Here is a 27994-nt window from a genome sequence, read left to right as displayed (position 1 = left end):
TATGCGATTAATTTGCAATTCTATCACGAGTTAACTATGGACAACCATGCGATTAATCACGATTAAATATTTGAATCGATTGACAGCCCTAAATAATATGATATATTATAATATAATATACTATAATATAATATAATATGGGTCAGGAACCATTCTTCTGCATAATTCTTACTTACTGCATATCTTTAATACTTGCTGATAATAAATCAATAATTTTACTTGCAAAAAAATTAAATGTATGACTTTCCTTTCTGACTTTGTGGCTTTGATAGTTTTACTTAAATAAAAGATCAGAAAATGTCTTTTACCACTGAGCAATAGTAATAGTCTTTGTACTACGAGTGGTAGTAATTTTAAGTAATTGTAATAGAAGAAGTAATGTGAGAAATAGCAAACTGAGGGTTAATAATACTCATAACAACCGCTGTGGTATTAGAAGCACTTGCAGTTGTAGCAGTCACACGGAAAGTATAGTAATACTAATTGTTTGTAGAAGTAGCAATGAAAGTACTTGTGGTTGAAGTGGAGGGACTGCAATCACCAAATCAATACTAGAAACACTTGTTGCTGTGGCTTTACATGGGCTCTGCGGCATAGTCCATCGCAGGGTTAACACTGAAACACAAACCCACTCACATTCTCACACCTAAAGACAACCAAGAGCCTCCAGTTCATTTACTTGTACATATAGCTTAACTTTGTGAAGAAACCTGAACTTCCATAGGAAGCGTGTGGTGGGAATGACCCCTCATACCACTCTAGCATCTTCCTTTCAGACTATCATTCTGGTTCACAGTGATTTTAAATTGCCCTTTACTACTCCTGTATGAATACACGAAGCTGTTGAAATCTGTAAGAGAAGCTGTATGAGCTTTATCAAACTAAGTCATACAAACTGTTCCGTCTCAAGAGTTACACTTGCACTCATTGATTGTTCATGTATTGTCCAAGTCTCTGTATTGTTGTTTTTAGTTGTCTGTATCTCTCTAGCCCATGCTAATGTCCTGTACAAGTATTTCTGTCTTCAAGTGCCGTAACTGTGTTCTATGTTCTATGTCAGGCCCGTTTTAACTGTAACTTAATTTTACTTTTAATCATTTCCTGTATAATAAATGAAATGATGAAATGAAGTACAAAAACTCAGTCACATTCATATTCAAGCACACCACAGCACGTCTTGATTTTCCTGTAATCTTTCATATTTTGCTATGCTGTCTTTAGTGCCATCCTAGAGATCTGAATGGTAGATATCTATTGACAAGAAGCTGCATACATAATAACTGTTAATTACAGTCAGACTAGGAGAAACTAACATGTAAAAACAGAGAAAGCCTTATCTATAAAGGTCAAGGATTCCTAGTGGCAAAGGGAACTGCCGACACAAAGCTTTAGACAATAAGTAGGTCATTCTTACACAAAGGCATGTCTCGATTATATATATACAGTATATGTAATCATATATCAATCTTGGTTAAATAAATCTTGGCTGTCACGATGTTAAGCTATGCAGAGAGCCTGGCTCCATGACAACGGATAATATTTTGTCACATGGAAAGGTCAGATGAACACATTTAGCTGCATTGCTTCATTAGAAAAAAGGGGTCACTATTATAGATGATTGTATCTTCTATCTACTGTACATTTTATGAATATATGCCTGTGGACATGAGCTCTACATTTCATTGACATGCTTCTGTTATCCACAGAAAGAAACATATTTATGATTTTGGGCTACCTATTAGGCCATAGTGAAGCCAACAGTGGGGGAAAAACATGATATAATGATAAGATTAGAAACAAATGATCTGTATATAAAATCTGACAAAATGTGCAAAATGTGACATCCTAGCTAAGAGACAGCAGATAAATAAACATTGTGCATTACAAACACACTGTGTCTGGGACTATAATAAATAAATAAATAAATACATATTTTTGTTGTTTGCAAGTTTGATTCAAATATGGGCAACTGCCTACTCAGTCTAAACAAATGTCTCACTTCCGTTGTGAAGGAGTTGTCACCGATAGATCTCAGCCAACACCACCAGAGCAAGTCATTTTCCTCTTTTGTGTATTCCCTGTCTCTATACTCTGTGTTTCAAAGCTCAACACCAACTTTGGATTTTTACTTTCTTTCTACTGTATAGAGACACTTTAACAACCATCCCTAATCCGCCAAAGAGCATTGTAAAAAAAAAAAGACAGAGAAAAGAAAAAAAACAGCATTTCCTTCTTCAGTCTCAAGGAGCGGCTGTAACCTTAGCAGAATCATGAAAGTTGACAGTTCATTTTTCACAGGGTCATAGATCGACGAGTCTTATAAAGTAATGGGCTTTCGGGAGCCGGCTTTATGAGAACTAAGATAGTTAAGAGACATGTGGAGGAGATGGCACGCGGAGCTGAGGTCCTGCTCTTACTCATCCAGGGTTATTCCCTCCATGCTGTGGAGCGGGAGGGAGGCGCTGCACTTCCAGTAATATAAACGTGTAATAAAGATTAATCTGTTGCTAGTCGGCAGGCTGATAGCTTCTAAACTTGCTTGAAATAAGGCTGAAATCACTTCAGAGCCAATCTCAAGACCTTTAGTGAGTGTCTGAGATTTCTTTGTGGGTGTCAGGGAAAAGAAATGATATGTGTTTGTCTTGTGTGTTTAGTGTTTTTGTGTATGCAGTGCTGGAAAAAAATTGAATTTGTGTTTCAAACACGTGTGTAGCCATGACTTTTTATGTGTGGTTTTCTACTGGTAAATATGTCTGTGAATATATGTGTGTGTGCTTTACAGCAGTTATAGTGCCAGTAGGGGATAAAACACTCACCAGGTGCATCTGGCCTCTTCATGCCCCCTGTAGATGCTCCGCCGCCCAGGCCGTTGAATGCAGGGAGGTTGTCATTGCTGTAGGCTCGGAGGACAGATAGCATGTTCATCTGCTGCTCTAGGTGACTCTGCTGCTCAGCCTTCAAGAGTCCTTGGGGGCCTCCAGGAGACAGGAGGGCCAGGCCCTGCTGCCACTGCTTCTCCAGTGGCAAAGCTTGGTTCTTGGCTTTGGGAACCAGAGAATGTGGTGTCATGGCAGAGGAAGATGCTGCCAAACCACCTCCACCCCTTGGGGGCAGAGAATTGTCTTGGAGATGTTTGGAGTGGTTCTGGAGGTGGTCTGAAGCTGGACTTCCTTCTCTGTCTTTCTCCACGTCCATTTGCCCATCCTCATCTCTTTCTTCCTCCTCTTCACCCACTCCTCCTTCCTCTTCATCTTCTTCAGAGTGATTATGTTGCTGCTGTCTCTTGGGGGTGGTTGAGGGGGTCTCACTGGCACTGCGCCTTCCAGCTTTTGCAACCTCGTCATCCGATCCAACCTGGTCCTCTTCAATGTCTCCACGGGAGCCCTTCTCACCGATGTGGTCATCCACAGCTAAAGGTGCTCCTCCAAAGGCCTGGGTTGGTAGGTCCAGACCCTGCTCTGTTGGGGCTAAATACGCTTGAAGGCCCTGGTTGGCCCTCGGGGATCCATCATACAAGCCACCAAAGCGCCTGTAGAAGTCACTCTGGAAGGGGTTGTAGGGCTGGTCCATGTGGTTGTTCCAGCCTCCCTGGCTTTTCTCTCCATCTCTGTCTCCATCGTTGTCAAGGGCCACACCAGACATCTTAGTGTTGGAGGAGTGATTGGTGGAGGTGGTCTCTCCGTAAAGCTCCTTGCCTGTATCAGACCGCTGCTGTTGGGCCTTACCCAGGTGGTTGGCCTGGAGGTGCAGAGCCATGAGCTCCAATGAGGAGGTGGAGAAGGAGCAGAAGAGGCAGCCATGCCAAGCCACGTTATCATGGATGGTGACTGAAGAGCCGGGGAGAGATCCGGATGCAGACTCAGGCCGGACTGACACAGACAGATCAAGAGGTTCATACTGGGACCCAGGTTTACCAGGCTCGGAGTTCTTTTTTGCTTCAGCCTTATCTTCTCTTTCCTGGTCAGCCGAGACGGCCCGCTTTGCTTTGGGCTCGCCGTTGTCGTGGTAGCACTGGGCCTGGAGCTGGACTGGACTCTGGTTGTCCTTAGTATCCTTCTTCATGGAGCTGAGGACAAAGCTGTCCATGAAGGCCTGAAGAGAACCTTGAAAGTGGACTCCATTTCCCATCATGCTTTGGTAAGCCCTGCTTAGGTCGGAGAAGCTATCTGTCGCTGTTGATATCAGGGCGGACGGGGCATCGGCAGTCTTCATGTTCTCAGCTGAAGAGGCGGAGTCAAAGCGGCGGTCTCCACGCTCACGATCTCGGTCATGCGGAGACATCATGCCGGCCGTTGCCCACTGATGTGGCAGCAATGGACCCGCCCTGAAGTCTAGGTTGGGTGGCATGCTCTTGAAAACATTACGTAGGACGTCTGGTCGGGCAAAGATGCCGCCACCGGTTGCCTTCCCATGATCCTCTTTGTGGTCAGAAGAAGGGGCGTGGCAAGAGGATGGGCCTGAGGTGGTGGAGCCATTTTGACGCTCACGGTGGTGGCGCTCCAGGTGGTACTTCAGACTGGCAGACTGGGTGCCGGCATAGTCACAATGAGGGCACCGGTAGGGTTTCTCTCCTGAGAGGCCAAGAAAGAGACAGAGAAACAGAAAAGGAAAAAGACAGGAAAAACAGTGAATAATTAACCTGATTATTAGATTGACTGGATATCAAAATCTATTTATTGGAGCAGGGAATGTGGACCCCAGGGTCATGTAACCTCCCTGAACAAAGAAAATTAGGTCAAATGGGTAGAGCTCACAAAAAAGATATGCATTTCATTAACTTCTATTAAAAAAAGAGGATATTTCGCAATTGCCTCACTTTTAGTTAGCATCAAAACAAATGTTTAACTCCTGGAAAAAGATGAGGGAAGAAAAAAATAAAAAAATAAAACACAAAGTGATAATGAACAGGATTGTGCATTCAATCTACAATGTCTTTGCTCTTTCACAGACATCGGCTCTGCTTCACTCATGTGTGGGTGTGTTATTGCATGTGTGTGTGTGTGTGTGTGTGTGTGCGTGCATATGTGTGTGTGTGTGTGTGTGTGTGTGTGTGTGTGTGTTTGTGTATTGGGACGGGGGAGTAGGCATCTGAATATGGGTCGATCCAGCCCCACCAAGTGAGCCATCACTCACATCAACACCATAAAAAAACATTTCACCATATGGTGCTTTCAGTCCACTACAAGAGATAATATTTTCAGCTGACAACAAAACTGTCTCGATGTTATCTGTGTTTGCATGGGTAAGGGCTGGGGTTGAGGGTGCGGCTGGGTCTATTTGTGTGTGTGTGTGTGTGTGTGTGTGTGTGTGCATGGCTGTGCATGGATGTGCGTGTGTGCCTGCAGTGGGGTCATCATGCCACTGTTCTGGCCTTGTTTGCTGTCAGGCCTGTGCCTTGGCGATGAGAGTGCAATTTCTGGGACATTCTCTATTTGCAGTTTATCTTGAGAAGCATAAATCAGCCATGCCATAACATCTCCCCGACCACTGCCACACTGTGGAAGAAAATATGGATGATACACTGCGATGCAAAAACAAGTCAATGAGTTTAAATTACAAAAAAAAGAAGAAAAAAAGAAAAAAAGAAATGCGCAGGCTACATATGTGAACCACATGCTTGTTGCAGTGAAGCCCTATGATAAAGAACAATATGATTCACTACAGGGTACACAGATCAAAGAGATTTATATCACGGTAAAAGAGGGGTGAATCTGTTGTGTAACATTTACATATATTTATTCATGCTGCGCATCCATATTAATGAATATTCTTGATAATGGTATAACACCAGCATTATTCTGCCAGTGGTGGCAGAGGCTTCCATTGGAATGATACTTATGTTGAAATAGAACACATCCTGCTAGCAATTATAATAGGCTTGGAGTCTGAGCCAGATTTGGATTCATTAAACAATGAACAGAGAGGGGGGAAAATGCTAAGCTGGATTTTTTTTTTTTTTTATATATATACATATAAAAAGTTCCCAGAGTGGAATTTCTGTTAGAGGGATAACAGTGACGGTGTGAAAAGAGAGGGGGATTGGTGGGAAATGAAATAAAAAGGGATGGTTGTAGTTTTTTTTGTGTATGCACATTTCTATATATACAGTATGGGGCCATAAACTGTTTAGATTATACACATGGAAACCATTTTATAAAAGGAAAAAAAGGCATTGTTACGCAAGGCTGGTTTGAATGATTTAAGTCGGGCTGTGTAGTAAATCATGGATATAATTAGCAAATGGCATACTGCTCAAGTAATTTATCATTATTTAGAGGGCACCATTCCAGAAAAAGACTGCGATCTGCAGACCTACTGCAGAGTTCTCAAATAAAGGGCCACAAACACCAACTCAATACAATATTGATACAGGAGAGAAACGAATAGGGGGGTATACAAAAGAAAGAATTGAAGGTGGAAACGCTGAGGAGAGGAAAAAAGAGACTAAGAGAGACAGAAAAAAAAGAGAAAGAGAGCGTGCTGAGAGCCAGATAGCCCTGATATCTTTTATCTTACGCTAGAGTGGCTATGAAGCATAGAGTATATTTAAAATAAACCATACGAGATGAGCTTTTAACCCAATAAGTGCTTCTCCTGTGAGCTGCCGAACAGAGGCTCAGTGCTGATTCAATAAGGAAACGTCCCTGATGCAAATGATCATTCTCAATTCCTCTAACTGGACAAAATGATATTCTAGGAGCCAAATTAGACAGAAATTAGACTGATCTGATCTCCCCACCCCCCCTCCTCTGTCTTTTCTTTCCTTATAAGAGGTTGTTAATGTTCATGCGGGGAAAATAAAGATTAATGTACAATCTACATATCTAAAACGAGAATGAAAAGCACAGAAGGTTGTATGTTTGACACTCTCCTTTGATGTTTACTGAGCAAGGCAAACTGGAAATGAACACAAATGCCCTCAGAGAGCCATCAGTTTATGCCAGTTTTCCATTAAAATTAAGCATTTAAATATATCTGGAGCGAGTGAGACAGACGACAAGTGCATTTCTGCATCTACTTGTGTTTACGTACTTGTGTGTGCACCATTTGGAATGTGTGTGAACACATGTTTATGCATGCTTGTCGGGCCTGAGCCTGTGTGTATGTACGTGTGTGTGTTTGTGTCTTAGAGGGCCATTTGGACTGGCGAAGACATCTGCTCCATCATACGTCAGGGGCCTGGTGTGACATCTGGGGAATATACTGTATCCTGCCTTGCAACATTACACACAATTTACTGCTAAAGGTCATTATGTACCCGTTAATCCACTTTTAATTGATATCAGCGCAAACAGCACAACCTCCCAGCCACATGACAGATCACTGCCGCCACAAAACCAGAAAATTGCTGTTTGGGAGTTAAAAATAGACCGGTAAACTTTTTTGCTGTTGTCCGTTTTGGCTTTGTTGAACTACTTTGGACATTTGTTCCTGCCAAAAGTGAACGCTAGAAGGGTAAAATAAAAAGCATGACTGTGGTTTCCTAACACTGACTTGAAAAAAAAAAATGTAATTCATAAACATCTAAGTGGCACCTTTGTGGCAATAAATCATTCTTCTCCTGATTGCTGTACTGGGATCTGCTCCTCCATACTATGTTTATACTTCATGTTGCATGTACTGATTTCATCTGGCTTTGTGTGAATTGTGACGGCACCATAGAAACAAGTAAATATAAATACCCCAAACCTGTACAGAGGGGCAATTAAAATGGCTTAATAGATATGACATACTGTAAGATGAATTTCCATTTGGACGGAAGAATGGGGAAAAAAAAACACCAATGGGATGTTTGAGAGACTGAATCACGGAAAGAAGCTGTTTTACATCTGTTTCAAGTATATCTGCTAAAGTTAGTGGTTAGCGGTGAATTGAGAATGCCCCCAATGCTGTCAGGGTTAAAGGTTCAATCGCCTCAGAGGGGAAAGTGACACCATAGATGCACTGTATAGACACTCAGGAACTTGGATGAATGAGTCCACCATATGGCAAATGTGTGGAGTATAGGAGTATAGTAGGCTACATTTGTTGGGGACTATTTTTAGCTGCGGATAAACACGATTGGTGCTCTAGTGAATATTTGCCATTACAGTGTTCATGTACTTGTACTCATTAAACTACTCCGAAACAACCGCACCGGATAGGCTACCACTTTAATGTATCACTGCATGTGATGCTAGTTAGCGTTACACTTGGCAGTGAGTAACGTTAACCTATTGTAGCTAACAGCTAGCTTAAACATGGTTAAAAACGGTCTAATGTGTGGCTGTATTTCACTGGCAAGGATTCCAACAGTCTGTAGCTAAAGACACAAAGTAGCTTAGTGCTGAAACTATCCCCCCTAACCCTTCCTTCATTTTTTTCTAATCTTAACTAGTCTTTTTGGTGCCTAAACTTAACTGTCTTTGTCACATTTTGTCAGATAAACTGACCTGCAATGGCCGCGGAAATGACCTAACCTCGCGGTGCTCTTTACCCTTCTTGCAGTAACGTTTTCTCTGCTAAATTTAACTGGATAGTCCACTAAACGCGAAGGGGTGAGAGAATTTTGTTCAGGGGGAAATTTTTTGGCACAACACCGGTCCAGGACATGCAAGAGTCTGTAGCTAAAGACACAGCGTAGCTGCTAGCTGGCAGCTTCACTTTTTCAGACTTTGGAGAAACAACAGAACTGTTAAATCCTCATGCTTTTCTGAAGTCACCGGTGTGGCAACACTTTGTCTTCCCCGTGAGTTATGTGAACAACAACGGGCACCATTGGGTGGCCACCGACGGAACTTCATGGTGCATTCAGGTACACCTCGAAAAGTAATAATGCATTCATGTGCAAATTATGCATGTTTTCAAAGCAAGTGTTACTTTAATTGTATTATTAAGTACTGGTACTCTGTATCGGCAAGTACCCAAATGTAAGTAGCCTACTTTTTTTCTGAAAAAAGTGGTATCTGTGCATCCCTAATTATATATATCTATCCATTATATTACAGTGTCTGTTAAGTGTGTCTCTAGTCTTTGGAAAGCCCACAGAGGAGTAAGATATATCATGCTATAATACAATAAATTTAGCATTGTCATTGTGTTGAAGATGCTATATGGTGGAGACAGGGAATGCAGAAGAAAAACAGAAAAAAGTGAGCACTTAGAAAAATGTATTAGGATGGAGATACTGGAAAGAAAGAAGAGAAAAATGGAGGGAGGAGTGAGAGAAATGGAGAGGGAGATCACAGGTCCCTCTTGATTCATCCTGATTACAAGGGTAGGTTAAGGTTAAGTGACATGGCCAAGTCCTGCCTCTGCTCTTTCTCTCTCTCTCCCCCCCCTCTTTGTCTCTCTCTCTCCCCTCGTTTAAAGGTGAGCGGGGACTCTTATTGGTTATGCGGCGCTGCCTGAAGTTATGTGTGACTATTGTCAAGAGCGAGGACCTTTTTATTTTTTACACACAGCTGCTTACTGCTAAATAGTGCCTTGTCCAGAAGGGGACAATCTGGGCCTCTAATTGCTGTCACTGAAGCCTAGATTCATTATGTGACTTTCCCATTAAAATGTGAGCATTAATTTGTATAATGAAATATCACCCTCTGCAGTGTGTTCATTAGCTGTGGCCCCACACTGTAGCGCCACAGCCGCACAATGTTAGCTACCTAGAAAACTGTGGTTAATTTTGCTAATGGATATTTTCCCACTCACTGTTCAAGAGGAAATTAATACTGTAACATTAGCTCTTTAACTTTTGGAGAAATTTAAATTCACTTCATTCCTTTCAAGCTGGTGCGAGCCGCTCATTAATCTCGGCGTTGCGTTTGCACAATGCCGTCTCGACCGGCTCGGTAAGCAACTCCATTGTGTCCCTCACGTTGCATTAGGATGAAGGGGATGCTTCGCCGTCATCTGTGAATTTCTCAGGCGTTGTCACAGGAGCACAGAGAGGATCTTTAACCGCTGTAAAAAGCCATGTTGCGGATGTAATCAGGATGTCACAGTGGGGCTGGTGTGATTAGGTTATAGCAATGATTTAAAGGCCACATATTGGGGATGCATCAAGCTGTTTTTTTCTCCAGACCACGCTAAAGCTGTGCTTAGATAGGCGCACGGCCAGAGACACATTCCTATCCAAAATGACAACATCCTTACTAACTTTTCGCACTTTTGCTCCAAGATGAAGCATTTTTTATTTGATTTGTTTGTATTTCTGAGATTTGAATGGACAAATGTCAAATGTACTGTGTGGATGAAATTACATAGACCCACTTGTCTGTGTGTGTTTTGCCAAATGAGTAAACGCCAGGCCTAGGTCGAGGCCTCCGCTTCCTCCATGATGAAATATGGCCCTCATGGGTGTCCTTACTGTAGTACTCAAAGCAGACATAACTCAGGTCTTTCACTACAAGATAACAGATGCCCCTGAAAACCAGCTACTGGAGGGAAGCTGGGGGATGGCCCGGCTGTGACCTGGATGTGCTATTTCCTAATTATGTGAATATACACCAGACGTGTTACTGTAGCATGTAACGCTTTAAAAGCTATTCCTCTAATTCCTTTCCAGATCTGAGGTACACTGCGTTCCTCGTATTATTAAGGCAAGCAAAAGGGGGGCTACAGTACGGGTGGTCTCTTTTTCTGCCTTTTAAGTGCATGGACATAGGAGGGGGAAAAAAGGCAAGTGAGACAGAGAAGGAGAATAAGAAGAAAAGCAAGGATTGATTTTTCAGCGTTTTAGCCTCTGGTTCTCTGCTGGCACTCGAGGATTACTTCGATGTGAAGTGAAGAAACTAAGAAAAAGGTCAGGACGGTTGGACTCAGCTTTTCAAGAACATCAAGAGCAATGGAGGGGTGTACATTTTTGATTGATAGGGGAATTACTCTAAATCATTGGATCATTTCTTTTTTGTAGTTGTGGTCACAAAATAGTGCTCTATTCTATAATCTTTAGCTTTTTTTTAGAAAAACACAGTTGTATTCTTGTTTTTTTTCTGAACAGACCATGTGTTTATTTGACTTAGTTATATATGACATCACTCCAGTGGTGGAATGTAACTAAGTACATTTACTCAAGTACTGTACTTAAGTGCAAATGTGAGGTACTTGTACTTTACTTGAGTCTTTTCTTTTCATGCCACTTTCTACTTCTACTCTGCTACATTTCAGAGAGAAATATTGTACTTTTTACTCCACTACATTCATCTGTTACAGCTTTAGTTACAAGTTACTTTTTAGGTTAGGATTTTTGCACACAAAACACATGTAGTTTATAAAATCTGATGTTTTATTATAAATTAAACTACAATGTAACGGCCTACAAGTCCAGCTGAAAAGATTAGACCATTAAACATACAACTGTTTGGATCCTTTAGACTTTCTAAAATGGGAGGATTTTTCTGCATTGGGTACTTTTACTTTGAATACTTGAAGTACATTGTCCTGATGATACTTACATTACTTAAGTAACATTTTCAATGCAAGACTCTTACTTGTAACAGAGTATTTTTACAGTGTGGTATTAGTACTTTGGATCTGAATACTTCTTCCACCGCTGCATCACTCACTGTGATATGAGTGCACGACAAAAAACAGAAACCTTTGAGAAACCTCTCAAAGAAGAAATATGTTTTTTGCAATTAATAAAGCCTTTTCCTTTTATGCTACAGATATTCAGCGTCACTCTCATCCAAGTGATCTGTGTAACCTGTAGGCGAGGATCTTATTATTAGGGCTGCACAATTAATTGCAATTTTTTCAAAATCGCAATATGGACTAGTGCAATATCCAAATCGCAAGGGGGGCGCAATATTTGTTAAAGGCAAAATATGTGTCTAACCATTCTGAATGATGTATTGTGGGGCTGCAGAGACATCCCAGCCTACAAATCCTATCCTACAGACTAAAGGAAAACACCTTTGTTTGGTACAGATTCTTGCAAAAAAATCACACTACATGACTATAGTACATTCTTATTTTTGTTTCAATGAAAACGAGAATGATGATTCAAAAAAATTGATCATTCCCTTCAATATCGTGAATCGTACTGCAATCGCAATATCAGTCAAAATAATTGCAATTAGACATTTTCCTCATATCGTGCAGCCCTACTTATAATGCTTTGCTCGAGGATGATTGGACTGGACAAATGGTGCTTACTGTGTTCCGTTACGGCACCTCTAACGAGGTGAAAACCCTGCACTTATCAATGGAAATTCTCTCCGCAAAAATGTGAATGTTTGATTAATCGCTTAAGTCAATTATGAAGCACAAATGCCAATCTTTGTGTTGCTTCTTCTCTCTGTTATATATGTTTTGTAAATGGCATATATACGACGGAAAGTAAGGGTGTGTTGGATGGCCACGATCTTTCCTTAACTTTAACCATATCCTGTCAGAAAAGCAAAAAACTAAAAAGAACATTAGCCAAGGTCCAATATTGACATGCTTTTCTGGTGATAGTGTTGTTAATTAACAATACATTTCATTTCAATTAATCATTCAAATCATAGATTAATGGAAAATACATATAATCTGCAGAAGAGCTGAAAAGATTATTGGATTAGTTGTCAACTATTTCATTAATCGGCAACTATTTTGAGTCATTTTTTAATGAAAAAAAAAAGTAAAAAAATGTTGATTCCAGCTTGTTAAATGTGAATATGTTCTAGTTTCTTCTCTCCTCTGTGACAGTAAACTGAATATGTCATAGTTGTGGACAAAAGACATTTGAGGACGTCATCTTGGGCTTTTAAAGACAAAACGTAGTAACGAATTGATTAATTGAGAAAATAATCAACAGATTAATCCACAATGAAAATACTCGTTAGTTTCAGTCCTAATCTGTACTAACTATTCTCCAGCAATAAGATGGCAAAGTGTCCAAATATCACAATTCACCTAGCCTAGAAATCTAGACGCACCCCAGCGGCAGCAAATGTAATTTGCCAGGGGGTCTAGCAACTCTCCGTTGGCTTGCGAGCTGGAAAAGCCAAACTCTCGCTGGGCCAATCACATTGTGTATAGAGTCGGTGGGCGGGCCTATGGCTGCTGCTGCTGCTGTCTTTCGAATCGGCTTTGGCCGCGACTCTGGAAGACTTGGAGTTAAGCTTTTCTTTGAGAAAACTAGCGTTGCTCTGGTTGGTTGTAGCTCTATCCTGTTGCATGCAGAGGGAATTTGAAAGACAACCGTTTATCCCACCCCTCGGATTGAGCCCTGCCAATGGTGAGTTCCCAGACCCAACATCTTGATGTGGGTCTGGCTTGTCAGGCTACAATTCACCCTTTCCAGATTGGAAACACTACCATGTGAGAAAAATTAAATCCGCAGAAAAACGGATACTGTCCTGGCAAAAAAAATACCAGTACCTTTTCGGTTAACCTTCCTGTTGTCTTCGGGTCAAATCTGACCCGTTTTCAAAGTTTCTATATCAGAACATTTGGGTTTCTTTCAAGCAAATTGCCCAAATATAACACAGAAGGTTCCATGAAACGCTCTTCACAAGTCAAATTTAGGGATCAGTTCACTACTTTTATTGAATTTGGGTTTTTTTTATTTAATTTGATAGCATTATTCTGACTTAAATTTGACAGTCTGTGATTATCCATTAACACCCTCTGATCTTAAATATTAGTCAAAATATTTCATACTTTCTGCTTTTTTTAACTCAAAAGTTAGATATAATTTCATATAGGCTACAAGAGGTTTATTGACCATAATTTACAAAGATGAGTGTAAAAATAGTGGGAATAAATTGTTGTCTGTGTATACTGTTGGTAGTGGGAAAAAAAGCGCAGAAAATGTTTAAAAATGCTACAAAAACATCGAAAAGGCAATAATGTTTAAAGCAAAATAAGTGACAAAACAAGTGTTAATTTTCAATTTTGAGCCGGAAGGACAACACAAGGGTTAAGTTTACGGACATTTCTTTTAATCCAAGAAGGGAAAAAATCCGTAGATTTACAGTACATCCTCTGTACCTTTAAACGGACATTTCTGTTAATCCAAAAATCTAAATACAGGAAAACACCTGTGAAAAATCATAACGGAAAATTCCCTTCAAATTCACATAGTGTATTAGCCCATATTTCTACTGGCTTTTCTAACAGTGTAACTCCCTGTGAGATGAACTGAGAGGCTGCGGCGGGGCCCAGCAGCCAGGAGCGGGCGTCCTTGTTGTAAGGTGACCTGTGCATGGTCTAATTGTGACTTTAGCCTGGATAGTCAGTGGGGCGTTTGTACCTTGCAGAGGGTTAGAACTCTGGCTACCGTTCACAGTCCACATCATTACTCTGACTGCAGCCTTAACCTCCCAGCAACAAGCAGAAGGGCCCAGAAGCCCTGCTCGGTGCGACGTATGGGCAGAGAGAGAACGCAGCTCAGAGGGGTTAGGACGCTTGACTGGAAAATAAAGCTAAATCTATTAGGCACATCATCTCACGCATATCCCTCAACTGTGGACAGGCCGGCTTTGTTTTGGCTTCAAAGTTATTGAGAGTTAGCGAGTGTGAAATTGCCCTCGGAGTGATGTCATTGGAGGACACTGAACCCTTGTTGCGTTAATTGGAGCTCAATGCAACGAGTATGAAAAAAAACAGAATAATAATGGCCTTAAGCCTCGATGAGGGACACTGTTAGGAAACGCATGTTCCTAGCCGTGAGTAGTAGTCATTTATTTGTATTTATGTCGATTTGAATAACATGCATTACAATCGAACATCTGATAAGACCGCACGGAAAAATATCTCCGGGATTACATCTCATGGACTAAACAGGATTATGATTTAGGTGAGAACTACAGCGCATGGTATGATGAACTGGGATCATTGGGGTTTTTTAGGGTCCTGCTTGTTTTCATGGCATTGTCATACTGCAATTTGGAAAGTGTGACCATCTATGCATTTCATTTTGATGGAGGCAGTTTGTACTGTAAGAAGGTGTCTCTTTCTTTCTTCATTTTTTAATTTAATATCTAGAAATGTATCTTATTCTTTTTTTCATCTGGGCCTTGGAACAATTCCAGATAAAGGGCTTCCCAGAGACAAGTAATGTAGTATCAATTACAAAACCAATACGCAATCAATTCACCTGCATCACATCCATCATATTTTAGAGGCAGATTGACTCCAATACCTGATTAGGCCAATATTCATAAACCAATATGTCAGTGTAACCCCAGAAGGGAATGTCAGTATATGTAGGCAAGTAAATGTTGCATGAAGTACAATAAATGTTTCATCGCTGGAGAAATGCACTCAATGCCTGCACTTGGCTGAAGGAGGGGTTAGTTTTATTTTATTTATTTTTTTAAATATATACTGACCTGTGTGTATCCGCAGATGGACTTTGAGATGATGGGAGGTGCGGAAGGTCTTGCCACAGTAGGGACAATCCTTGGAGGACGAGCCCACGCTGCGTTCCCGATGCTGGGACAGAGACGGTTGGATGCTCCCCGCTGCCTTCCCCAAGTCCTCCCCAACATCTGGAGCACGCACACAGAGACGAGACAAGGAGGGAGAGACAAATGGAAAGGTGTGTTGAGTGCCACTTCAAACCAGCCCTCCACACATCACAACACGTTGTTGGTTTTTTTCCTTCTTCTTCTTTCCCCCTCTGTGTGTCAGTCATTGTCCCTCGTTTCCCTTTGCGCGAATGTGCGAAAGGCACACAAAGTCGAGCGCATCAAACGGGCTCACGGGCCGTGCTATTTTTCCCCTCCGTGACAGAACGCTGACAGCTCATAAGCTTTTCAGTTTCTTTAGAAACACCATAGTCCTGAGATACACCCAGCCCCCCCCCCCCCCCCAGCCCCCAACTCAACTCAAACACACACACCCTCGACACCACCACCTGCGCCACCACCGCCTCCTCTCCGTTCTCCTTCCGTTTTTCTTTTTTTATCCCTGCTATCATCATCATTCCTATTAAGCATATGCCGGATCGCAGTGAAAATTAACAATGCAAAATAAGACAGAAAGAAAGTAAGGGGGGGGGGGGAGAAGCAAAGTGAGGGAGATTTGGCTGTGTCAGCATCGTAGGATCTCCTCGCATCTCTTCGCCGCGACCTGATTTTGACAGGTAGCTGTCAGAGATATGATAGGGTGATAACGGTTTTGACCCAGCCCTCCGCCACCCACCCCCTCCCCCTCCCTCCGTGCCACAAAAAAAAAAAAAACGATGATGCGCAGTTTAGTGCAACAACAGTCTGTTATCAACACAATCACCCCTCCGAATATGAATTTTCGAAGATGAGTGACGACAACCTGGGAATGTGTTGACAGCAGCATAATCGGAGGTGAGGGTGCCATCATCAGATTGTGCACAGTGGCCGCGTTGTTGGGATTGGTTAGGAGTCTGTGATGTGCTGACATAAGTTTTAAAAAAAAAAAAAAAAAAAAAGGAAAAAAACTTGAAAGAAACAAAAAGGAGTACACAACAGATGCTCGAAACGTCTAGTATCTTGAAGCTGTTAAATTAAAAATATCTGTACCAGTTCAAATAGCGTTTGGTTTGATTTGTTGAGGCTCAACATCAAGCCGCACAGCGCAGAACTGTCACGACAGATTTACGGATTTCACAGCAAGGTCAAAATTCATAGGAGAATATTTCTTTATTTTTTATTGTGGTGCTTTATTTCATTATTTTTTTATGCACGCTGCCGTATGCGATTCGACATTTATTCATCTGGAATGTGTAGGGAAAGTTAGTGGCCAGTGCAGGGAGTCAGGAACTTTGTGCTCATGAGCAGCGGTGATCCAGAATAAAATATCAGCTGAATTTAGAGGACTGTTTTGCTGCTTGGGGTGGAGATGTGCAAGGGCGTAGGTTTTGTTTCAACATTGGCGGGGGGGGGGGGACACATTATATCCTGGGGGTCGTCCCTCTTAAAATGTTGAGCGTCAAACAATAATGCCGTTTTTCCATTACATGTTACCTGCTCGACGGGAGCGTGCCTAAGATTGTTTTCAAAATTAGGCCCTAAGTTCCCACAGTTCCCACATTTCTAAGATTTATTTTCCAAAATTAGGCCCTATGTTCCCACATTTCCTTTTTCATAAATTTGTATCAGATTTTATTCCTCTTTCTCCCTATTTGGTAGCCAATTACACCCAACCTATTATCCAGTAGCAATGGACAACAGATGTAGCATTTAGCTTAATCTGGTGCGCCCATCTCTTTGTTAATGGCAAACATTTAATGTAAGTGAACATTGTCCTTTTAAATAAACAAACTAAACTAAGTAGCACAGATGCCTCGCATTGACTAGCTTTGGATCAGATTAACCCACAAGACCTAATTTTGAAAATCTCCTAGAAATGTGGGAACATAGGGCCTAATTTTAAGAAAAATCTTAGAAATGTGGGAACATAGGGCTGTGGGAACATAGGGCTGAACCCTGCTCGACTCGCCTCGACTCTACTCGCCGTTTCATGAGGCGGTACTAAATCTGCAATGGAAAATGGAGGATGGGGCACCGCGGCCGAGTCGAGTCAAGCTAGTACTAGCAGTGGGTAAGCGCCATAAATGTCCTGCATTCTGGTGAATTTATGGTGCAAATGTCTTTATTCATGTAAAGAAAATAATTATTCACCTGTATTGTTCAAAACATTCGGCATATTTAAATCATCACGTGTTTCGGGATGTTTTTTTTTAGGAATCATGTACAGCTCAGAGAATGAGACCTTGTTAAAGCCAGAAGCTCCGAAGTTTAAATCTACGTAAATAAGTCTTTTATTTTTCACGCTTGTGTTGTGTTCTTTAACCCCCCCCGATGTAGCACACAGGTAGACACAGTTCTTGTTTTCCGTACGTTTTGAGCCCCCTGAACGGTTATTTTGACCTCTTTTTGGGGAGTGGGTTGTCTTTCATATTTTTTGAGGTGGACAAATCTACATCTTCTAAATATTGACAGGGACATATCCCCCTCTTCATTTTTGGGCGACAATACAGATTAGCGCCGCCTGCTGTCATGGAGACGTATTACGTCTCGTCGCTTTGGTGTGTTCCGAGGCACTTTTTCGACCAACTCGGGGAGACTGATCAGTCCAACTGCCTTTTCTGCCGACGTTTGGCCGTCGGCTCTGTGTGTCTTGGCCTGAAGACGACGTTGGGGGCTAAAAACACCAAACACCATTCCGTGTGGCCCTGCCCATGAGCAGCAGTGACACTGAGGTTAAAGAAAAGAAAGGTCCAGACAAAACCAGTCCGAGTCTGTGGCCTGGCCTCCCATGGAAAAAAAAAAGAAAGGAAAAAAAAGAAAATAGCATGTCAGTACGTGCGTGACCCAAAGAAGCACAAATACAGTTCAAAATGTTATTTATTTTTTAATCTGGCACATGATTTGGTATGTGGGCAAGGAGGAGGGGAAGGGAGCCCAAAAGAAATCAGAAAGAATCCAAATCGAGCAACCCGCTAAGGCAACCGTGCCAGCACAATAAGGAACATTTTTTTTTTTTTTTTTTTTTAACATTAGCCTAATCTTTTCTTTTTTGTCGCTTTCTCCACCACCATTCCACCCCTCCTCTGTCAGGGGGGGGGAGTCAAATAAGGTTTACAGAATGGAAAGACCCGAGTCAGCAAGTCCTCTTCCACACTAACACTAAACACACAACTCCATTCAGCAACACTGCTATCAGGCTGAAGGCTATTTATCACAACTGAAAGTGAAAGGCGACCTAAATGTAAGTCTGTGACAATACGCAGATACTAAATACCAGCTGCTTCTACTTGGGCTTGGCAACAGTGCGGTTTAATTCTGTGTACTAGCGAGGGGAAAGAAGCCGGGAGACAGTTAGTTCTTTTTTTTTTTTAAAGCAGATGTTAAACTGTGGATCTCGGTTTAAAATGATCTTGCTTTCCACATCAATTTTAAACAACATGTGACATTACACAGAGATTGGGAGATGAGTGGAAAAAAAAGAGGAGTGGAGGAAGACAAAAACAAGTCCGATACAGAGGAGGCATTCAACAAGGTTGCCCATTATTTCCACTTGTGTAGCGGACTGAGGGCTGGCCCTCCCGAAATTCAATTAAATGACAAGTAATAAAATTTGTTGGGTTGTTAAAATGGAAAATTGAAAACAGCACTGTCTTTCATTCAATCTACCTACTGAATACCCACTTAAAAATGGCAACATTTTCAAGGAAATTCTGTACATCATGACAAATATTGTGACCTTCATGATACATTTTCATGCAGTTTACACCAAACACAAATTGTATGTATATTATCGCAGGTGAAAATATAATTTCCTGCATAATTTCAGTACATGTGGCCCCCACAGTATCCTTTTGCATTTTTAATTTGAATGCATTTAAACGACGGCCTGTGTGGACAGAAAAGAAATAAATAAAAGTGACTACAATTCCCCCCGGTGCTTGGTCCAGGACTGCACCATACTGTAGCCATAGTCGCCTCCTCATAAACATATTTCGAGCGGTCTACTGTACAGATCCCCTTTTGGCAAAGATTCCCCAAATCGTGTAGCAGACAGTAGCCCACCTGCCCACCCCAGATGGGGCTAAAATTAAAAAATCCAAAACACAGATTAGAAGCAGGACAAACACCACACCACAGTTCCAAACACACGCATGCTCGCGCATGCACGCACACACACACGCACGCACACACACACGCACGCACGCACACACACACACACACACACACACACACAAGCTCAACAAGCTCGGCATGTCTGTCTCTCTCTGTCATGCACATTCACACACAGAGACGCGTCCTTGTGTGTCAGGGTTAATAGTGCTCCTGTAAGAGGAAGACACATTACTGAGAGGATGAGAGTGTGCTCTCCTGGCGTATAACAGCCCTTCAATAATAAATGGGCTTTACACATTCACCCCCCCACACACACACACACACACACACACACACACACACACACACACACACACTACAAAGAAAGGTAAAACAGAACTTTGGGTGTGCTTCCTCACTCTTCATGCCAGTGTGTAATGTGAGTGGGTGCGCTAGAGGTACGCACACATGCAGTGGTGGAAGTATCCAGATCCTTTTACTTAAGTAAAAGTACAGTAAGTACCATCAGGAAAATGTACTTAAAGTATTAAAAGTAAAAAGTACTCAATGCGGACAAATCCTCACGTTTTAGAAACGATCAAAACAGTTCCGTCAATCAATGTAAACTTAAACTGAAAAAGAAAACCCGACACTTTAAAATATGGTCAGTACGCACAGTACAATATACATACAACACATACATAAAACACTGGCAACTCATAACCAACAATAAAAATAGTATCTAAAGTGCAATATTTGCAGCGATAAAAGAGAAGTTAAAGTGCCAACTAAGTGTTTAATGGTCTAATCAACTCAGCTGGACTTGTAGGCCGTTATATTGTTGGGTAGTTTAATTTCTAATAAAACATCGTATTTCATAAACTACATGTGTGTTGTGTGCAGATATCCTAATCTGTGAAGTAACTGAAGCTGTCAGATGAATGTAGTGGAGTAGAAAGTACAATATATTTCTCTCTGAAATGTAGCGGAGTTGAAGGAGAATGCGGAATGAAAAGAAGAGACACAAGTACAAGTACAAGTACCTCAACATTTGTGCTTAAGTGCAGTACTTGAGTAAATGTACTCAGTTACATTCCACCTGCGCACACGTGTGCGGACCCACGTCATTCCCTGGCAGCCCGGTAAGCCGGCTGTCCTGCACGCTTGTCTTTAATCAGTCGACTGATCCGCAGCTTTTTAATGCGACTGTTCCAATTACTGTAAAAGTCATACTGCGCCATATAACCGCAAATATTGACACTTTATTGCACAACGCATTTTATGACATTTTGAAGGTCACCCTGTATATTAGGCATCATGGTACACAGCTGGGGGTGTGATGTTGGGGGGGGGACTCTCAATCGCTTGTTGACACCCGGCCGTAACTATCCTCCGAGTATTGATTCTCCTTTCCACATCATCCATCTTTTTTTTTTTATGCAAAGACGATTCTCTGTTGGAGACGTAAGATTAAAGTGATTGTCACAGGTGAGACTTTGGCTTTTTTTTATAGAGCAGCCTGTAAAGGCCAGCTGCTATTACTCCCTTCACTTTGCTCACGCTGTTATGCAATTAGGAAGGCCTGACATTTCCGTTCAGAATCTTTGAATTTCACCGTTTACATGTCGCCGAATTGCTAGAATTGCACGAAATGTGCATTCAAAAAGGGGAGAAAAAAAAATGGCACCAGGCCATCATTTAGCACGCTAAAAAGCATACTAATAAAGATTGTACAGGGTGAGAAGGTTTCCGGGTCAATAAAATCCTGGCTGTATAGCTGCATCAAACTGAAGAGTTTTTTTTACGAAAAAACATACTGAAATGTAAACGAATTACAGTACAATCATTACACGTTTCAAGTGCATTTTTTCTGTAACTGTTGCAGAGGAGAATCTATAATTATATGACGGGGGGTGAGAAAAAAAAACGATGTCTATAATTATTTGACATTTAATTAAAGATCAGTATTACCAAGCCAATGCTTCTCTCTCGTCTAAATTGTGTTGCGAGTGTCAAAGGCTGCTGGCTGTGTTGACATGTTTTCCTTCAGCTAAAACCAGCCATTAATCCCCACAAAAGATCATCATTTATATCAATTATTTAAAAAAAAAAAACATTTTAATTAAACGTTCCAGCCACTACTGCTCCTTTTTTTTCCTCCCCAAATTCTCCCGTCAAACTCAAACATTCAAACACGTTCTACGAAGCCCTCACTCGCCTCTACCCCGAACGTAAAAAAAAAAACAACTCAGAACTGTGACTGTGCTAGCACAAGAATATGACAGAGAGAGGGCGGAAAAAAAAGAGAAATCCATGTATAATTCAGCTGTATCTGATCTGAGACCAGCTCCTCTCCCCTCTGCCTTTACTGGTGTCACTGCGGCGTAATGGAACATGCCAGAACAAAGGCTCTGAGATCAGATTGGAGCAGAGTTGAGCAGGCCATCTGGGAGGCAGGCTGAGTATCAGTCACTCTGCCTGCTGTCTGCTGCACTCACACTCCCCTCTGACTAACTGTGTGCGAGAGTGCAACTGTATATGTGTGTGTGTGTGTGTGAGACACCTCACTCCCATCCGACAGCACGTCACCAGGATCTTGCAACGATGCGTCGCCACCACGGGGATACGCCACCAGGGCTACCTCCACAACTGACTGACAAATATATAAATTGATAAGGATATTTATATGTGTGTGTGTGTGTGTGTGTGTGTGTGTGTGTGTGTGTGTACCCCTGGGATAGGGCATGCTGCCTACTCCTTTACAGCGACCACACCCAGTTCCCATTAACGGAGAAAAAAATAAATAAAAAAAGCAACAATAATCATCAACAACAACAGCAAAAAAATAAAAAATAAAACAGCAAAGCCAATGACTGTGTGCGTGCATATATATGGTGTCGGGGGGGAGGGGGGGGTTGCCAGTTCCTTAATGGTCTTCTTTCAATCACACTTTGCACTCTAAACGTTCTGCGGTTTTGATTAGTATGATATCACTTTCAGGAAATAAAACTAGGGAAGTGTGTGTGTGTGTGTGTGTGTGTGTGTGTGTGTGTGTGTGTGTGTGGGGAGCACACATCAGTCATAAAAACACAAGATGTTTTTTTTTTTTTTTTTTTTTTTGCTTTCTCGCTCGGCCATTATTCTAATGCGTCACGTGGCTGCCGTCGAAAGCCCGCCGTGGCCTCTCCCCCGTAGCCAAATAACTGATTGGGGGGCGGAGGAAGAGGGGTGAGCATGTGTGTGTGTGTGTCTTTCTGGATGTGTGTGTGTGTGTGTGTGTGTGTGTGTGTGTGTGTGGGGTGATTGACGGAAACAGTTTGAAAAGGGGAAAGATATTAAGAGAGATTGGGTGAGAGGTAGGGAGGGAGGGAGGGAGGGGGGGGTGGGGGGGGGAGAAAGAGTAAAATGTGATGACATCATTTGAAAGGCATTAGGCTTTTAAAAATGCGCCCGGGGGGACTTGATTTCCTTACACCAGAGCAACACAACACCATCCGGCCTGATGCTCGCTTGTTCTCTCTCTCTCTCTCTCTCTCTCTCTCTCTCTCTCATACACATACACACACACACACACACACACACACACACACACACACACACACGGGAGAGAGACTCCCTCTCTCTCTCTCTCTCTCCCTCCCTCTCTCTCTCTCTCTCTCTCTCTCTCTCTCTCTCTCTCATACACACACACACACACACACACACACACACACACACACACACACACACACACATGTCCTAACACCCCCTTCCCCTCTCGTTCTTTTTTTCTGATTTGGACCACTGCCATCTTTGTGAGCGTCTGGTTCATGCAAGTTAATCAATTTGAGGTTTAGTTACACTGCTGATGCTAGCATTCCAGCCACCGCTAGAACGCAATCTGAACTCGCAGAATTTATTAACCAAACACCAATTATCATTAAACACCACTGCATTATCCCCCTTCCTTTTACTACCTGACAAGGACTACTTAATGAAATTTTAGATTAAAGTTATTTGGTGCATGATTTATGGGGTCGAGAAAAAAAGTCCGAATGCGGGGCCCTCTCTCAGTGCAGATGCTTTTTTGTTTTGATCCCAAAAAATTCGAAGGCAGTACACCAGAGATCTGAGGAATCTCGAAGGTATTACAACAACCAGGTCTACAGACCAAAAGGAACGAGAAGAAGAAGAACAAGAAGACAGGAGGGAGGTATGTGTGTGTGTGTGTGTGTGTGTGGGGGGGGGGGAGCTCCAAATTATACACAGCATCCTCACCTCAGACTTGATGTTTTTACTACTGACCCTATCGAGCAACATAAATAACACCAAAGACAAATTCAATTGTAAGGATTTAAAAAAAAAACACAAATATGAATAAAAAAATAAAGGAACTGCAAGTTGTTGTTTACCCGCTCAATGTTTGTGAGATGAAAACAGCGGCAGAATGCGTTACATATAAGGCGGCGGGGTAAACAGGGGCACCAGATGTTCTTTGATGTTAATAATGGCATTTATTATTAATATTAATTAGATCGCATTCAGCAATACATTTGGGCCATTTCCAAGTCAATTAAGCAAAATGGCATGCGGGAGATGTTGAAACGACATTTTAAGGCAGGTGTTCAGCGCTCCCCTATTAAAACATTTTCGCAGCTCCTGAAAAACAAGCCATTCTCAGGCGGATTTTTATTCATTTCCTCTTTTGTTTACTCTTCCTCGGTGTTCCTCTCTCCTGTCGCGGACGCCACAGTTGTGACCGTATCTGAGAAAAAAAAAAAAAAAAACCCATATTGGAGGATTGGTTCTAGATTTAGCGCGCATTATCTAATTAAAAAATGTACAGTATGTGCTGATTCGGATAATGCACACATGTCAACCCAGACTGCGGGATGGCAGAGGGGGTTTAATCCAGATATGAAGTCATGATTATGACCATCGTGATGATAATGAAAAAAAAAAACATACTTTGAGGATTACAGGCCACGGTTTGCCAAACGGCCGCTTCACGCGGGGTGTGTGTTCTCGAGGAAAAACCCGACAAAGTGAACTTTTAGCGCCAAATGTTTGGTTTTTTTTCATGTGAAAGGCCCAATCCACCCAAGCCGAGTGCGCCAACACACCCTTATACCAGGACACAAGGTTCCTAGTGCCGTCGTTAACCAGCAGATACCAGTTCTACCAAATCTAATTAGACAACACAAGCCAGAGGCCTCACACCAGGGTGTGCCTTGTCTATATAATCTATATAATCCCTGGCTATATGTGTAAGGATAAAAAATAAAAAAAAAAACACACAGCCGTTCTAAAGCTCTATTCAGTTTAATCTAGACCTCTGAATAGGGTCCTGCCACACCTCACGGACCCAGTGTGTGTTTATGTGTGTGTGTGTGTGTGTGTGTGTGTGTGTGCACTCATGGCTCTGCTTTTGGCAGCAAGCCCTTTTTTTTTTTCAAAGCTGGTGGAGGCAGCAGCCCTACAATGGTACATTAACAATCTGTGCGTTCATTTATCAGGGTGTGCGATTTGGACTCTGCGTTCATGGCGCGCTGCACTTTTCACGGCTGAAAATTAATGAACAAGCCTCCCCTCGCAACAAACACGCACCTGTGCTGCAGAGATGGTAATCACAAACATTTATATTTATTAGTGAACGCCCGCACTAAAAGTGGAGTTGTGGAGGAGGAACAGAAAAAAAATAAAAAATAAGAAGAAGAGAGGATGAAGGGAAAACAGGAGGAGGAGGAGGAGAGACGGTTCTCTTTTTTTTTAACCTGTGTGTTGAAAGGATAGCGGTTTTCGTTGTGCAGAATTGTGTTAAAGCTATTTGTTTGGAGCACTTTCTTGAATGAAAAGGGGTGTGGGAGTGCAGGATATCTATTCAGGGAGTGTGATCTTCACGCTGGGAAGATTATTTCTCCAAAATCGGGTGAAGGGCAACGCTGCAAGAAAAAAAAACAAAAAAAAACCTTGTGTGCTTATTCTAAATGTTCAGCCTACTGGCCAATGCCTTAATAAAAAGCTGTAGAAATAATAGAATTTGGGAAGGGGCCAAACCTCAGTCGCCATCACTATACAGGTGGAAATGATGGACAGTGTTGACGAAAACCTGTTTAGGATGATTTTCGTTGCCTCCTTTCTCCATTTGTCTCTTTCCACTTCTCTCCCTCTCAACCCCCCCCCCCCCCCACCTCCCCATCCTCCTTTTTCAGACTGACAGAAGGTGGCTCTCTCCCTCAGTAAAGGCTATGCCTCTGCCCAGCTAGGGGAAGAGGAATGGTGCCATAAGTTTCTCCCTGGCACCGGCCCACCTTTGTTCCCCACCCCCCCACCCCACACACACACACACACACACACACACACACACACACACACACACACACACAAGTCTGTTTCAGGCTTCAAAGAGCATTGGAAAAAAGACACACACACACTGATACACACATACAAATGTTTGAGGGAGCACTGATGTCTCACTAACTTTATCATTCTAGCAGGGTGATCATAGCCCCGTTGAGAGGCTCTGGAAGATGCTTGAGGGTGTATGAGTGTGTGTGTGTGTGTGTGTGTGTGTGTGTGTGTGTGTGTGTGTGTGTGTGTGTGTGTGTGTGTGTGTGTGTGTGTGTGCATCTTTGTGTGTGCTGTCCACCACTGTCTGCATGTATGCATGAGAGCACAAAAGGCAGATGGGGACAGAGGTGGGTGTCTTTTAGGACATGAAGACAATTACTAATGTGTTTGTCTGTGCGTTTGTGTACACATACACACTTGCCAATTTGTGTGTGTATGTGTGTGTGTGTGTGTGTGTGTGTGTGTGTGTGTGTGTGTGTGTGTGTGTGCTTGAGTGTGTAGTGCTATAATAATCAGGGTGTATATTCATCATGCCCCCTCTCAGTCTGTGTTGGCAGGAAGTGGTGTGGTTACCATTAGTGAAGGATGACTAGGTCGCTGTCTCTTTTACTGGGATACTGCTGGGTTTCTACGGATAGAGAAATGCAAGAAAAGCAAAGGAAAGGCAAGCATTTAAGAAGAGTGAAAAGGTGAAAAGACAGATGAAAGAAATTAAGGAAAAGGGAAAGGTGCAATGGATATCACAGGAGGGGAGGAAAGCAAGGGGAGAGAAACGAAAGGACACAAACTAATGAAAAAGGGAATGAAACAAAAGGAAATGGAAGGCGAAAATATGAGAAAAGGAGGAGTAGGAAGAAATAGAAAAAGATGATACATGGACACAGGACAGTGGAATATTGGGAAAGTAGAGGAAAAGATAGGAGAGAAAGGAAAGGAATTCAGACAAGCGAGAAGGTGAGAAAGAAAGGAAGGAAGGGGAGAAAAGGAAAAGGAGGGAAGGGCATGAAACAAGGAAATAGAAGAAAGTAATATTAATAATACAACAAAACAACAACACTTAAGGTAAAAGAAAAGTGTAATATCAGGAAAACGGGAAAAATGGATGGTGAAGAGAGTATATAAGGATGGGATATCACTACAAGAAAGGAAAGGAAGAGGGAACAAGCAAAGGTCATACTACAGAATCCTCTCCGGTTTTAGACTGGCCACATAAAGATGACAACCATCCTGTTGCACTGCCCCTTTAACGCTGAGTAAAGCAGAACTCCTCCCTAAGCCACCATTGATTTCCTATTCATTCCCATGCATGCTAAATCAACAGCAAGCACAATAGGCCAATCATCAAACTCAGCTACAGTACCAGCACTTCCATCCCACCCTCAACCCACCTGGCACTGGTCGCAGTCTATACTGTACGTGGCATCAATGCTCTGCACACCGCAGCCATTAGTGCCGTTATTCTCCATCAATGAAAATGAATCAATTAAGCCTCATTAAGGGTGCATATTAAGGTGGAGTAATTATCGAGTGGGGAATGTACAGTGATCGATAGCTCGGGAGCATAAATGTGCACTTAAAGACATATATTACCACAAGGGGCGATGAACACTTTTAACAAGGCCACTGTGGAGGGGGAGCCAAAGTGGGTAAATCTGCTTCACGTCATGCATACATACTGTGTGTGCGTGTGTGTGTGTGTGTGTGTGTGTGTGTGTGTGTGTGTGGCGAGAGAGACTTAGCCTGGTCTGGCAATAAATCCAGAGACCAAGGACACGTCCCGTTTTCCTCTTCTATGAACTTGTCCAGTGTCTCGGAAAATGAAATAAAAAGATTTATACTGTAGCTGCAAACATCCTGCCTGCCTATGTGTGTGTGTGTGTGTGTGTGTGTGTGTGTGTGTGTGTGCTTGTGTGGACACCAAATGAGAGATAGAGCCACACTTTAAGAATAAATGAGAGTAAGGCCGAGCGAGGCGAGGGGAGTTTTTAAATGCTAGAGGCCATCACCCTCTGGCCACCCGCATGCAAACACACACACACACACACACACACAAACACTTGCACAAAGTGACACGCACACAATCCCATGCATAACGCCTATTAAAGAGCACGCTCTGTCCCAGTCGCATAATTTTAATTTGTTATGAAGGTCATTGA

The 27994-nt window shown here is 42.3% G+C and overlaps 1 protein-coding gene and 1 long non-coding RNA gene across 7 annotated transcripts in view; one reads left to right on the top strand and one right to left on the bottom strand.

Annotated features, from left to right (window-relative positions):
• znf536 (zinc finger protein 536) overlaps window positions 1-27994 on the bottom strand; it is a 281952-nt gene that overhangs the window by 80177 nt on the left and 173781 nt on the right. For all 6 annotated transcript variants that reach the window (XM_031290669.2, XM_035999791.1, XM_035999788.1 and 3 more), the window contains 2 exons: window positions 15300-15458; window positions 2817-4571 (listed from right to left, as the gene is read on the bottom strand). In XM_031290669.2, the coding sequence (XP_031146529.2) occupies window positions 2817-4571; window positions 15300-15458 (1914 nt within the window). The remainder of the gene's footprint in view (window positions 1-2816; window positions 4572-15299; window positions 15459-27994) is intronic.
• LOC116043772 lies at window positions 573-27692 on the top strand. Its single transcript, XR_004103546.2, has 4 exons — window positions 573-1130; window positions 9126-9131; window positions 26432-26437; window positions 27682-27692. It is a non-coding gene; the product is annotated as an uncharacterized LOC116043772 (long non-coding RNA).

Source organism: Sander lucioperca, chromosome 3 (assembly GCF_008315115.2).
Source record: "Sander lucioperca isolate FBNREF2018 chromosome 3, SLUC_FBN_1.2, whole genome shotgun sequence".
NCBI lineage: Eukaryota > Metazoa > Chordata > Actinopteri > Perciformes > Percidae > Sander > Sander lucioperca.
The sequence above is the reverse complement of the archived record's forward strand: the minus strand, read 5'-3'. Positions and strand labels throughout refer to the sequence as shown.